This window comes from Amblyomma maculatum, chromosome 11 (assembly GCF_055883805.1).
Source record: "Amblyomma maculatum isolate TAMU_Amacu chromosome 11, ASM5588380v1, whole genome shotgun sequence".
Classification (NCBI taxonomy): Eukaryota; Metazoa; Arthropoda; class Arachnida; order Ixodida; family Ixodidae; genus Amblyomma; species Amblyomma maculatum.
Window position 1 is genome coordinate 124,709,660 of NC_139354.1, and position 14,490 is coordinate 124,724,149.

Here is a 14,490-nt window from a genome sequence, read left to right on the forward strand (position 1 = left end):
TACCCTCTCTCGTGCATCGACGACGCTCTCGATTGTTTGCAAGCCGTCGAGCTCTTTTCTTCTCTAGATTTACGTTCCGGATACTGGCAAGCTCTCCGATTGCCCAATACTGCCTTTTGAACTCCCGACGGCTTGTACGAATTTAAAGTTATACCGTTGGACCTTTGTAATGCTCCGGCACCATTTGAGCGGATGATGGACGCCATTTTGCGTGGCCAAAGTGGAAGACATGTCTATGCTACCTCGACGACATTGTCGTCTTTTCTTCCAATTGACACACACCTCTACCGTCTGAAGCACATTTTTACCTGCCTATCTGATGCCGGACTGCAGCTGAATTTGAAACATTGTCGTTTTTCCGCCCGCCAGCTCACCATTCTCGCTCACGTTGGCTCCAAAGAAGGCGTATCTCCAGACCTTGCCAAACTTCATGCCGTAGCAGCTCTTCCGAAAGCGACATCCATCAAAGATCTACATAGTTTCCTCGGGCTGTGCTCTTACTTTCGCCGCTTTATTAGAAATTTTGCATCCATTCCTGCTTCCTTGACAGAACTTTGTCCGGCAGTTCCGACCTTTCGAAGTGGCCGCCAACCCGCGTGGGTGCCTTCAAGGCTTTACGCCGCATCCTCACGGATTGTGTCTTCTTGCCTAATACCTTTCTTTATGGGAATTTTGTTACATTCTTTTTGCAGAACTATGATTTCTGTGCGTGCTAACAGTTATTGCGGGTAGGTTGCTTCCCGTAGTCTAATGACCTGGCTTCGAAACTGCTGTCTATGATGTGAAAACATGACTTGTTCATATTCTCGAGGCATGATTTGGCTACACAGTTGTTACTTTAGAAAGCCCTGAGCTCAAACTGAGGATGAGCTTCGTGGACCTCGTGTTGTAAAGCCAGCAAATATGATGTTTATTCATTTTTGTTGCGATAGCAATACTGCTCCAGGTTCTGGCCCTTCGCATCGTCCCTGGAAGGGCGACATTTGACATTGAACAACCGCGAAGAAGACGAAGGCATAAGAAAAGGAGAAAAGGAGAAGAAGAAGAACGTTCGGTCACCGGCAGCTAATGTTTTCGCTCCACAGTCAGTTCAGAAGTATTGAACCCTTCCCATTTTTATGTCGGCTGGTAGCTTACGCTCTTGCGTCATACTATTAAAGGATGAGCTTACGTGTCCCCAAAATGTAGCACCTTACACTGATAGGGCTTGATAGGGGAATAATGTAGCTGGGAAAATAAGTTCCGATTTTGCTATCGCAATTCAGCTAGAGGTGACCAGAGTTAAACCACAACTAGCTTTTATCGGTATATCTAAAGTTTGTAGCTGGTCGTCTTTGGCTGTCTCAAGCATGAATTTTGGCCCGGTGCCACATTCCTTGAAAATTTTAAAAGCATTTACAATTTTCGCGTTGAAAGACGACCGATACACAAAAATTAAGTAATCATCTACAAACATGAATGACATTTCAAGAAGCCCAACCAAAGAAATTTTCAGATATCGGTCCAAATGGCTCACAAAAATGTCGTATAGAATCGGGACTACACTTGATCCAATGCAAACTCCGGCTATTTGGAAGAACAGTTAACCTTTCCAGTCAACGAACATGGAGCATAGATTGCATATAAGGAAAGAAGATGGCAAAGACGTGGCCTGCTTTTGGCATACTTTTATGTTCGTTGTTTTTTCGCGCTTTTAAACCTTTCCTTTCTCCTTCTGTGGTTTCTTTTGCCCATACGTTTAAGCAATCTACCATAGCGAATAAATGTTTAGCTGAGAGTTAGCTCTCTTCTTGTGTCGTCCTGCCTTTGTCCCCGTCTTTTTTGCGCTGTTTGAAATGTAAAGATACCAAGGCGCCAAAATCGCTCTACTTCTACATATAAATGTAGGTGAAGGTTTGAGCAGGACAGAAGCAGGGCAAGCGTCAAGCGTTGAGAATGTGTGTTTGAGATAAAAGTAATATATCCTGTCACATTACTTCGGTACCGGGATCTATCTTGGGTATTTGGTATCTGGACCGTTCGGGCAATAGAAAATGAACTGTTTTAAGATCATACTGAAGTTTTTTTCCAGAAATATAAAATAGTAAACCTGACAATATGTTCAAGTTCAAACTCATAAGAAATTACTCTAGAGCGTTACAAGGAAAGCTCGATTTTTTTCTCACACTAGCCAATCTACGGAAACAGCATTATACTTACCCTCACCACCATCAACTGCCATCGAAAATTCCTTTCTCGCAAACTAACTATGGCCGTCAACGAATTGCTCACACACTTCCAAACGCACTAAACGACTTAACAATGAAAAACATGACCGTAATGAAGCTGGGCAAAAAGCATATCTTAGGAATATTTCTGTAAACAACTTGTCTCAAAGATAAAAAATTTATTTCTATCCTATACTTTTTTTCTCATTATGAATCAGCCTATAATGTTTATTTTACTCATTGTATAATATTCAATGTGTAGTTTTGCGCACAATTATATATTATTTCTATTCTGCATCTGTATATGAGGCTGTAATGAATTTTACTCCCTGCAATTATTGAAGAAAATGTTATACCAAACAGTCCGTCATTGTTGCCTGGGTGGCCGGAACATTGTCAAGTTGCTCTTGTGCAGCTTTCTCTCCAGTCCCTCTTTTTCGCCATGTATCCCTTCCTTGCTAAAAATAAAATGTGCGTGAAATGAAAAAAAGAAGCTATGCTAGATAGCCGCATACGCTCAGTTGACGTAGCCACTTACTGCGTATTCAGCGTTGTGCATCCATGGTCTCTCTTTTCGCTTCTGCAGATTTTCTCTATGGAGGGCAGACGCGTTGTATTCATTCTGGCTTAATTTCAACCCTACACGCTGCAGTGTGTATATATTCTTGACAAGACGAATGCGCCTGTGCCAACTCACGTCTTGTCCGCCATTGCGTTGAGGCATGTCATATGAGCCAAGCACTTGCCTAATGAGTCATTGCACGTGGTTTCATTACATAATAAAGCCTGTCGAGAAATTAGGATACCGGCCTTTTTTCCCTGTCGTTTGCCATACCAGTAGAGCAGTAAGCACAATTTTATTGCGACATGACTACTGCGGCAGGTTTCGACCCGTCGCGTCGTTAAGGGAAGGGCCACGTTTGACCTTGAAATGCCGCGAAGAAGAAAGAAGGACGCTCGGTCACCGGCAGCTAATGCTTTCGCTCCACATTCGGTTCAGTAGCATTGAACCCTTCTTGTTTATATGTGCGCTGGTAGCCCTTACGGAAATCCTATATCTGCTTCAGATATGGAACATATGCTGCCAGATACAAATATATAAGGCAGCAAATAAGACCTTATCTGGGCCAGATAAGGTCATATATGCGCAATATGTTGCCCTTATATGGCTCAGATTTGGCCATATCATGCAACATATAATCCATATCTGAACGGGTAACGGGACCTTATATTGCTTGATCAGGGGCATATATGGTATCCTCGCGACCTTATGTGGCCTGATAAAGGGCATATATGGCATCGTCATGACCTTATATAGACAGATCAGGGCCATATGCCTGGCATCAACAGGACTTTATATAACCTCATCGGGGCCTTAATTATGTAGGCGCCATAGTGATTGTATATTAGTTATATATGGCTTTCGTCTACCTTGTGCAAACATTCAATATTCGCATCATGTGGTCGACCTTCAATTTTTCTACACTCAACATGGCCTGCATGCTTAGTGTTAATTGTATCCAATTTAGAAAATAGCTACTACTCCTAATATTTCAAATATGCAGATTTCGCTGCACTGTAATTATTACGCCATGTGTCCCTTAATGCAGGAGAGCGCTGGGTTATGGCTACATGCTCCTCTTTCCGTCTACTAACTCGCGTTTTCATTTAAAATGCGGCGGCAGTCCGGTGCACAAACGCATGGTCGGTTAAGTTGAGCGATTCAAAATATCAAGAAAATGATGGCAGTTCAGTATACGGCCCCCTCCGAGCTGTCTAGACGGTGACTCACCCTCAGAGACAGCTGGCGGTGGCTGCGTGGAGGGCCGCACTGGCTAGACAGTGACTCCTCCTCTCCCGTGCTCCCCTCTTCCCTCTTAAACAGCGGCGGTTGCGTCGCTGGCTCGCATTTCATCTCTCCTCCTCGCTGCCACGCTCTATACCGCGTAGGCCGCGAGCTCTCCGTTTTGTGTGTGCTTGCTTCTTTCCCCTCCCCCTTTCAACTCCGTGCGCCTAAGCACTTGTCTCGTTCCTTTCGCGGTGGCAGACATCGGAGTTCGGGGCGGCTGGCGGGCGTGCTGCATGTTGTGTATGCTAGTGTGTGTGTGCCAGCGCCTGTTCGCTATTAGCGGTGTGCATGTAACAAAAATGCGACAGCAAACCTACAAGAGCTTTAGTCTGACTGTCGGCACAGAGGAAATTACTGTGTCCCACAGCCGGTGGAAGCTGCCTCCCCAGCCTTGGCAGCGAACCTGATGGTCGATTGAGCTTTTTGAGGCTTCTGCTCTGGGTGGCCCGGCCAAATCTTCACCATTGCGTCGGATCGCACCCTCATCGTGCCGCCTCATCTTCACGCCCGATCACCAAAACCGTGAGCGTGAGACTTCTTGTCGGGAACTAGCACTTGTCAGCCTCAGGATATTGTTCGCTTTATTATTTTCATGGAAAAATTTTCCAATCAGTAAATTGGATGGTAATTGCCAGTATGTGATATTTTTCCATACATTTCGTTGCTTTGTCTTTCGCTCCAGCAATTTTAACAAATTTCAGTGGGTGGGTAGGGTCCTTCGTTGTTTAATAATATTATTATTTGCACTACCTAAGTAGCTTCATGCTTGATTTGGTTTAGCGGCAGAGCTGTTGCTGTCATGAGAAATGCCATCGGACATGCTTTTTTCTTTTTTTTTCTCTCTTAATTTCAAAAGTAACTACGAGTTAGGCGCGTTCGCTCATTTTGCACTGCAGTCTCTGCTTAAGGTAACACCGGTACTTCCTGACAGCCTATATATACTTTGCTAAGGTTTAGGTATTATCAGCAGTCCCAGCAGTGTGTGTTTTATCGCCCTGCAGTTTAGCGGTACCTTTTCCGGGTATCGACAAACATTTAAATTTCCTTTCAGTAGTCTCGTTCGATTATTAGCCGTTTATTTTATTTAGCTTCACAAGTAAACCAGCTCAAACTAAAAGCATTTACTGGTTAAAGCTCTGTGTGTAAAAGAGTAGAATAAAAATGTAATATCTAATTTAATAGGTTAATGTCTTTCACTTTAGCTTCTCGTGTAGACATTATTTTGTTCAGATATTCCATTAGTTTGTCATAGTATCGCGCCTAAATCAGTAGAATCTCAATATTTACTAACGGATGAGCATGTCTTTGACCCTCGGTATGCACACGTAATTCAGGCCCGTCTTTGGGCGATTCCATATAGGCAGGGAAAAAGAAAACCTGCGGTTTCAAAGCTATTATCCTGTAAGGTTTGAAATAAAATGGGAAATTCAGGTTTCCCTTGGCAAACTTGATTTAGCGTGCGTTTAGCTGGAATACTGAAATTGTCTTGTGTGTGTTGTAATAAAGTGTTATGTTGATATGCAGATATATAGATCTATAGTTCAAAATCTACATGCCATGCGGGCTAGATCTTTAAATCAGGAATTGGGTAGATAAGGCATATCTTACCAGATATGCCTTATCTGGTACTCGAAATCAGGAATTGGGCAGATCAGACATATACAACCAGATATGCCTTATCTGGTACTCGAAATCAGGAATTGGGCAGATATGCCTTATCTGGCCTAGATCTGTCCTAATATACCATATCTGCCCAATTCCTGATATACCTGATCTGGATTTTTTTTTATAAGTTCAGATATGGCATTTTTGTAAGGGAGCTTACGCTCTCGCGTCATACTCTTAAAGGATGAGCTTAAGAGTCCACAATAATGTAGCATCTTACACTGATAGGGCGTGATAGGGGAATAATACAGCAGGCAAAAGAAGCCTCCGCCGTTGCTATCGCATGGCAGCTAGAGTTAACCGGAGTTAAACCACAACTAAGTTTTTTAGCGTCTATACTGCCGGATGCCTAATTTTTTTCGGAGCATTAACGAACATCATCATCCTAAACAGCCGGACTATACCCACCGCAGGGCACAACCCTCCCCTATTTTTCTCCAATTAATCCGGGGCTGTGATAGCTGTATCTACATGACCACTGCGAACATCTTAACATCATCCGCCCACCTAACGTTCGGCCTCCCTCTGCTACGCTTTCCTTTCCTTACCGTCCAATATGTTACCATAAGCGACCACTGGTTGACCTGTCTTCGCACTACATGCCCCGTCCATGTCCATTTATTCGCATTGATGTGCACTAAAATGTCTTTTACTGAAGTTATTCCTATAACCTACTGTACGCTTCCTCTCCGATCGTAAAATACGGACACGGATTAAGCGAAGGAATGGCAAACAGCCTGTACAGTGTTGGCTCACTTCATCCACGTACGTAATTGTGATTCTGTATATTCTTCCTTATTAGGCACCGACATATAAAGAGTTGATTAGACTGGTCGCGAGCGCTCAAAAGGGGCACTGTGGAAAGGTTAAAGGGATAACTAAATGTGGTTGCTGCCGTTAGAGATAATAACTGGAGTCTAGAGCAGCCACAAAGTCAGCCCTGAAAAAGGTGTGCTAAGAATTTCCTACGTTTCTTGAGAAGCACACCACCCTCGCTATCTAGGCAAGCGTGATCAACTCTACATCTACACGACACAATATTATCGGAGCCTTAAAGCGACATCCACTGAATATTTTCACATAGGAACTGGCTAAACAAAAAAAAATAAAATTTTCCTGCTCCCAGGATAAGCATTGATCAGGTGATCTATGAACACAGCGCTTGAAGTAATATAAAAGAAGAAACAATTTTGTTGTCACTCCTGCTTTTAGAACAAATGTGAGAACAAAAATGAGGATAAAAACAATTATTCTGGATAAGTATATCATGGTAATGTTTTAAGCTATTTAAAATGCTGGTAAATAACTATATGTTTCTTGGCACATTATACTGTAATTAGGGCCATTCATTTTTGAATTTCATGCTTATTGAAATCTTATTTTAGCTTAAACATGTGGTATAAGCTTTATTTTAATGAATTGTTTTAGTTTACACGAGCTCTGGAATAGCTTAGATGATTTCAAGTACACCGCTAGCATCACGTGGAATGGTTATACTTTTGCAGATGATAACATTTCTCAGAACGTGAACCGAAACAAAAGCTTCTTAAAACATTATCTCAATACTGGCTTCACACATGCAACAGACTTTACTGAGCAGAGCAAACTGGGAATGCCCAGAATAATATTTGTTTGACCTGGTAATAAAAAATAAATCCCTTTTTTTCTCGCAATAAATTATTGCGTTATGGCTCACAGACCGTTGTCGGCAATGCACACTCCTCTTCTGCAGCGTCCCAAGGTCTTTTCGGTTCCATCAACCTGAAATGACAAAGCAACAAACATTCTCGCGAATCACACATTTTGCACTGCTGCAAAAAGCGCATTTTAGTTTTAGGTTTGCCATGGTATAGGGTAATGCGTGGCGCTTAATAGCATAGTATATAAGAGAAATGCGCAACAACTTAGGACACAGGAAGAAACACAACAGTTCACGTGCGCTCGTGAATTGTTGTATGTGTTTCTTCCTGTGTTCTGTCTAAGTTGTGGCGCATTTCTTTTATATACTATGCAGAACCAACAAGCCCGACAACACGCTCTTCTGAACTGTATAGCATACAGTGTGTAAGCGAAGTGCACCGGTGGCAGCTATATTCTAAACGGACTATGTGGAATGACTTTTCTGTGGTATCTTTTGAACACTTGCCTCATTCAATGCCAATAAACGACGCATGCGCATTCAATCTTACATGCAAGAAGTTTTTGTCGGGCGACTTCCCTTTACTTGCTAGGAAGTACCGGCCAGAGGCCATACTGTGGGCACACTAATGCTTCATTTAGATGCGAATAGGGAATGACCTCTTTGAGAACTAGTGCCAGCCTTGTTCATAAAATACATCATTCTCTACCAATGAATGTCAACGCAGTATATAACCTAGGTTCATATGCACCACTATAAAATAAACATTTTGATTAACAAATGAAGGAGTTCAAATTTTCGTTTTTGCAAAAACGAATTCTGGTTGCTTAGAAAGATAGCGCAAACGAACGAAGTTGTTAGGTTGTTATTACCTATAACTGGCAATGGTTCTTGGCATGGAACACACGCTTGCTAAAGAGCATATGGCGCCATATCGGAGAGAGAGGACGAAAATGTAATGACATTCTAGTACTGAAACGACTCTTTTAGCGGATTCCTTTGTAGCCAGCCTCGAAGAGGATTCCTTATTTAAGAGCAACTCACGCAAAGGCACCAACCTGTGCAAAGTTTCACACCAGCAACGAAGTGCACGTGCTGTTCCTTGATCTCTAGCCAGGTTCACCAGCCAAGAAATAGCGAAGCAATGCAGATTTGTTTGCTCCGACCGGTGAAAAAACCTCATGAGCCCTTGTGTCCTCAATACTAAAATTTGCTGTAGCACCGTGAAAACTGATGTACAGATTCCTATGAAGCTGTATGAGAAGCTAGATAGAGACTTATAAATATTCCTTCTGCTTAACTCTTAAGAAACGATATGTTGATTCAGAATGTAGGACTATTATTGTGTCGCATTTATTTTAGTTGTCAATTACAGCAATGCTTGAGGTTGCATTGTGCTCATCATCATCATCATCATCATCATCATTACGGACTATACCTATTGAGGGGTGAAGGCCTCTCCCATTTCGCTCCAGTTAATCTGGTGCTGTGCTCAGCGTTGTGCTCAGAGCACAACGCAAACGTGCTTGGACATGCCGTCGGCCACAAACTGAGTCATTCGTTTTTGTTCATAATGGGTGAAATTTATGTTTATTCAGTTTATTACTCATCATTTCGAAGGGGCACATGATATCAGGCATTGTGTCCAATTAATGACGAATTACCCACGTGTTATATTGAAAGCCAAATATAGACTAAGTGACGCTGTGCTGGAAGACTCCTAAGGAATTCAGATCTCAAGAGTTTAGGTAACAAAATTTGTGAATTTGCGGCAAGCGGGGGCTCACATTGAAATTTGACTCATCGAGATTAAGGGCCTAAGACACGATTTCACAGTTGGTCGGGCACGAGGATAACATCAAGTGCTTGTCTGGGGACTGCCCTATCGCTCCCATCTGCGATTGCCCCAACGTGTGCTTATACAAGTTCCTGCATGCAAGTCAACCTCGCGGCTTCTCTTCTGATGAACCAAACATCAACAGCTACCGGTCCGTGACATCAGCCACCTAGAGTATAAACATCCCGCGCATCGACCGACTCTTCAGTTGGCTAGGCTGTACTTTCGGAGGCACGAGGGTTAATCGCTGCTTGTTCTTCATGCAGCTCTTCGGCTGCCTTGCCGAAGCCAACGTCTGCAGCATCACATGGCCTGGACTATCATCGACTGACTTCGTGTCTTCACATCTGGTCGGGCACTAGGATGACATGAAGTGCTTGCCCGGAGACTGCCCTATTGCTCCCATTTACGATAGCTTCGGAGTGTTTTCCACAAGTTCCTGCATGAAAGTCATCCTTGCGGCTTCTGTTCTGATCAACCAATCGTCGGCAGCTTCTGGTCCGTGACGTAAACCACCGAGAGTATAAACATCTCGCACATCGATCGGCTCTTCAGTGGGATAGGCTGCACGGGCCAAATACGATGGTTAATCGTTGCTTCTTGCTCATGCAGGTATATCCGTATTCTAATGCGGCGTGTATTAGATCTGATGATAGATTATTTCTGCTGCTACGTCCTTGCCCATTTAGCCCTGTGTCTTGGTGCTCACACGTTATATTGTGCCACAAGCCTCCTCATGAGTGGTGATGTAGAGCTGAATCCTGGACCTCTTACCCGATCAGGCAGTACTTCCAATTCCGCATTAGAGGTGACTGCCGAAGATCACTGTTCTGTTGTACCCATGAAAATGAAGGCATTCTATATCCGAAATGTTCGCTAAACTGTTGGAGGGGCAGAATCATCTGGTTCGAGACATCGCAGATATTAAGTCATTTGAACAGTCAATTTCCAACCGCTTTGATGCATTAGAGGCGCGTGTAGGTTCACTTGAGGCCACATCCATGTTCAAAATCCCCGTTTTTACTCCGATGTACGCATTGAAAAGATACCGTATTAGCCGAGGTAAAAAAAAGTGGTCTTAAAAACCGAAGATATCGAAAACGGTTCTCGAAGAAACAATCTGATGATATCTGGTGTTGCGAAGAACCCGATGAAGCCTGGCCCGCACTGCTCAATGAAGTTGCATCTTTATTTTCTCAGAATCTGAAGATCAGCTGCCCCCGTATTGAACGCTGTCATAGGCTTGCTAGAGGAACCGCAGATTATGCACGCCCCATTATTATCAGACTCTTGAACTACAACGACAAAAATAAGGCCCTAAAATCATCCCAGTATTCAAGGGTAAAACTTTCTTCGCTAAAGAATATTGCTTTGCAAGGGTTCGGATTCCTCGTAAAAAACCTGGGATGCATCAGCCTCCTTTCGGCGCAGGGGTTGTGACGAAAAGAACATGCTTTCATCAACAAAACTCGTGATATTTTGGGTAAGTGTACGCACTCATTAGTGTTTGCACCTAATCAAAGTTCTGTGCATTCGACTTTTAATCGACCCTTTCCCCGACTTCTTTCTGGTAATCTCGTCGTTAACATCAGCGCACGTAGCATTGTCAAAAAGCTTTCAGATTTGTTGTCTTTTATTTTAGTCCATTCTTCTGTCACCCATTAATAATTATGAGTTATTCTCTATAGTTATCTAGAGAAGATACATATATTGTAAAAAAATTTGTTCGAGCACTATTTAACTTACCCTACAATGCCCACACATTAGACTTATTTCGGAAAGCATATATAATACCCGTGTTGAACTTTTATATCTACAAGTTAAGCTTTTTAACTGGAGACAAAGGAAAATTTAAAGTTTCTTCATGAATTATCTAATCTTACCAGGAACACACATTCTTACGTCAAAAGATGCACAGAACAGTTGCAGGTGGTCACTCCGCGAGCTAATTATTCTACACAAAAAATATTATACAAATTGCCAACACTTTTATTTATTATCAGAAATCAGGTGTTGATTTTCATATATGTCATGCGCGAGTATTACGTTAACGTTTTATTATTTATGCTTTCTTAAATTGCTAAGCAGCAATTATCAGGTGATTTGTCTATATTTATGATTTTATTTTTTGCGTATATTTTGCATTAGGTCAAGTGCTAAGTATGTCTGCTTCCTTTTCTCTCGTTGCTTGCCTTGTAAAGCAGGCTGCGGGCTCTGTCAAGTCGCTTGCTTCTCAAGCGACGTTTACCCGCAGTCCCTTCCATCATTCATGGAAATAAAGAAATTATTATCAACGATGCGCCCTTAATGATGCGCACACTCCCAGACACCCTTAGAGTGAGTGGGGGTAGCTGTTCTGGTCGCAAAGGAGATTCCCTCGACTTGCGTGGCAAGCTCAGCTGGAATACAACTACGTTGTAGTAACAGGACGGGTGGCCGTTTGGTGCCAAGCCTTCGTCGGTTCAAGCCGGAGTAAGGTTCGGAGTCGGAAGAAACAAACAAACAAACTTTATACAGAGCAGGAGACGATAAAGAGAAATTCACAAGAACACTTAAAATGCACAGACGAGAGGTTCACAGACAAGCAATGCTAAGCATGCAACTAAAGAGGTAAACTATAACACAGAGGCTTACAGCACAGCACAATACAGGAGAGAGTCAAATAAAAACACTAAATTGTTCACCAGGCAGTGTTGCAGATCGACGCCTCAAGGGTCACGATATAGCCGCCATGTAAGACGAGCGCCGCTCCCTCGCATATCTGTAGGTTTGCCAGCAGCGGGTAAGCCACGGGGGTCGACCCGTAGCACTTTCGAACTCGCCGCAATACTAGCTCACATACTGACTGACTCACACAAGCGACACTACCTCAATAAATATGGCGCATCTGTTCCAATGCGCCAAAGCTGACGAGCACACACTTAGCTTCGTTCGTTGAAGCATTCCATTTTCCCCCGCCGAGCCGCGCGTCGTCATTGGTTAGGCGCTGCCGAAGCTTCCAGAAGACTCGCATCTTCCGGCCAGGTGAGTCACCGTAATCACTGAGCGATGAGAGGGAGGGTGATGCCGATGCATACAATGCCACGCGCTCAACTCGCGCGGCGAAGGAGGCATTTCTCGAATGTCGTCGAGGCGCGGGCTTCGCGCCGCGCCGTATTAGTAAAAATGTGCGCCGATTTCGTGGCATAGGTATCTCTCAGATATGACTACATAGTGGTATTTACGATTGCGAGTTCACTACACCTGGGCTTGGGGCCGTGCGCTTACGAGGCGGCGTGGCTCTACTCATACCTCATATGTTCGACCTAAGATTTTCCATCTCACTTTCTCCCCCAGACACTGAATCCGTGTGGTGTAAAATTTAACTTAATAATCGGCATATCGTAATTAGCGTCATATATCGTCCCCTTGGATCTTCCCTTCGTCTGTTTCATGCTGTCACAGACATCATGAGCGAGGGTTAACATTGCATCATCGCGACTCACTGGCCTTCTCTGTCTGCTATCGGTCATGACATTGCTATTTGACAAATCGTTAGTAGGTAAATCAGGCTAAATGTCATCTTGATTTAATCATTCTAAGTGCTAATCTTGCCAAACAAGATTTATCATGTGGGGTAATTGGCGTTCTGTCTAACCACAAAGAAGTTTTAATAACACATCCCCGTCCAATCTTTAAATCTCCCTTTGTTTTACTAGCACATACACTGGCTCTTTAATTACTTTCAGTGTCTTGTTCTTGATCACGTTCTACGTGACGCTGGCGGTAACAGAGGACGTTCCACGTCCACCGCTATGGTTGAGGGTGGCGCTGGTGAACACTCTCAAAGTTCGTATACAGACAACATTAATACCCAAAAAGTAGCTGCGGGGACAGTGGCTGATGTAGCTCAGTTGGAAGAGCACCGTACGCAATCTTCGGAGGTCATGGGTTCGGTCGCCATTATCGGCACGTTGTTTTTCCTTCTACTTTGTTTTTATCTTTCCCCTAAAACAGATTACATTACTTATGTATGTGATTACCGAAGTAAAAATAAAAAAATACATACGGTACAATTCCCAATGCTTTCCTCTGGCCTCGCCGACTGTTGGCTGCTTTCCTTCATGTATTATAACGAGTACCCTCATTTCCCCTATATACATATATTGTGAGCGGATCTTCCACGGATCTTCTTTCATTTGTACATACCATAATCTTCTTCTTTCTTTTGTACATACCATCGTCATCGTCCCGCGGCGCCGGCTCCAGCACGCGCCTGGGTTCTCCATCAGATTAAAACGCTGACACGGCGTACCTTGCCTTGCCGTCACGACTTTGGCGTCTCGACCTGGCCTTCTTTCACACGTGGTGGAGGTGAAATTTGATCCCCTTACTGCGTTGTGCCCTGCCTTTCGCTGGAGCTACGTTCCGGTCGCCGTTTGGCAACAACCACCATCGTTATGTCAACCGAGAGCAGTCCCGACCCGGCCGGACCCTCTACCTCGGCTACACCGCCGCCTCCCACAGTGCCCACTGTGCCCACACGACAACGCGACCCGCCGCTGTTCGCCGGTCGTCGCGACGAGGACGTGGATGACTGGCTTGACACTTATGAACGCTGCAGTGCCTACAAACGGTGGGATGACGCTTTAAAATTCCTCAACATTTCCTTCTACCTGATTGAGATCGCCAGGAATTGGTTTATCAACCGCGAGCCCCACACCACTAACTGGCCCACCTTCAAACAGCAGTTCCGCCAATACTTCGCCGACCCCGCAGTTCGGACTGAGATCGCGAGGAACAAGCTCGCTTCCCGTCGTCAAGGTCCCGATGAGTCGTATGCCTCTTACATAGAGGCCATACTTACACTTTGCCGGCGTATTAGCCCCACCATGCCTGAACCTGAATGCCTGCACCATGTCATGAAAGGAATCAATTCTGTGGCTTATAACACCCTACTTGCCCAGAACCCATCAAGTTTTGATTCCATTATTACGACCTGTCAACGACTCGAACAGCTGCAGTCCTCCCGATTGCAGCCCGACTTCTCTACTGGCCCCCCCTCTACTGACTTCGATCTACGAACCCTAATTCGAGCGATAATTCGCGAAGAGCTCCAAGCCTTGAGCCTTTCTGCCGGCACGGGTGTGATCACTCTTCTAATTACGCCAGCCTCCGCACCATCATTAAAGAAGAATTGGCAACTATCACCCACCCTGCCGCACCTGACCCTCCTGCACCTCGTACAGCGCCGACTTATGCCCACGTTGCTGCATCCCCTCCTCCTTTTGCTCCTCCCCCACGACAAGGACCG

General features: G+C 44.2%; 1 protein-coding gene across 7 annotated transcripts in view; it reads right to left on the reverse strand.

Moving 5' to 3' along the window:
- LOC146174899 (uncharacterized) overlaps positions 1 to 14,490 on the reverse strand; it is a 266,551-nt gene that overhangs the window by 99,343 nt on the left and 152,718 nt on the right. For all 7 annotated transcript variants that reach the window (XR_014702011.1, XM_084584108.1, XM_084584110.1 and 4 more), the window contains one exon: positions 7,422 to 7,482. Coding sequence is in view for 6 of the 7 variants with exons in the window: in XM_084584108.1 (XP_084440234.1) it covers positions 7,422 to 7,482 (61 nt within the window). In the remaining variant the exon portion in view is untranslated. The remainder of the gene's footprint in view (positions 1 to 7,421; positions 7,483 to 14,490) is intronic.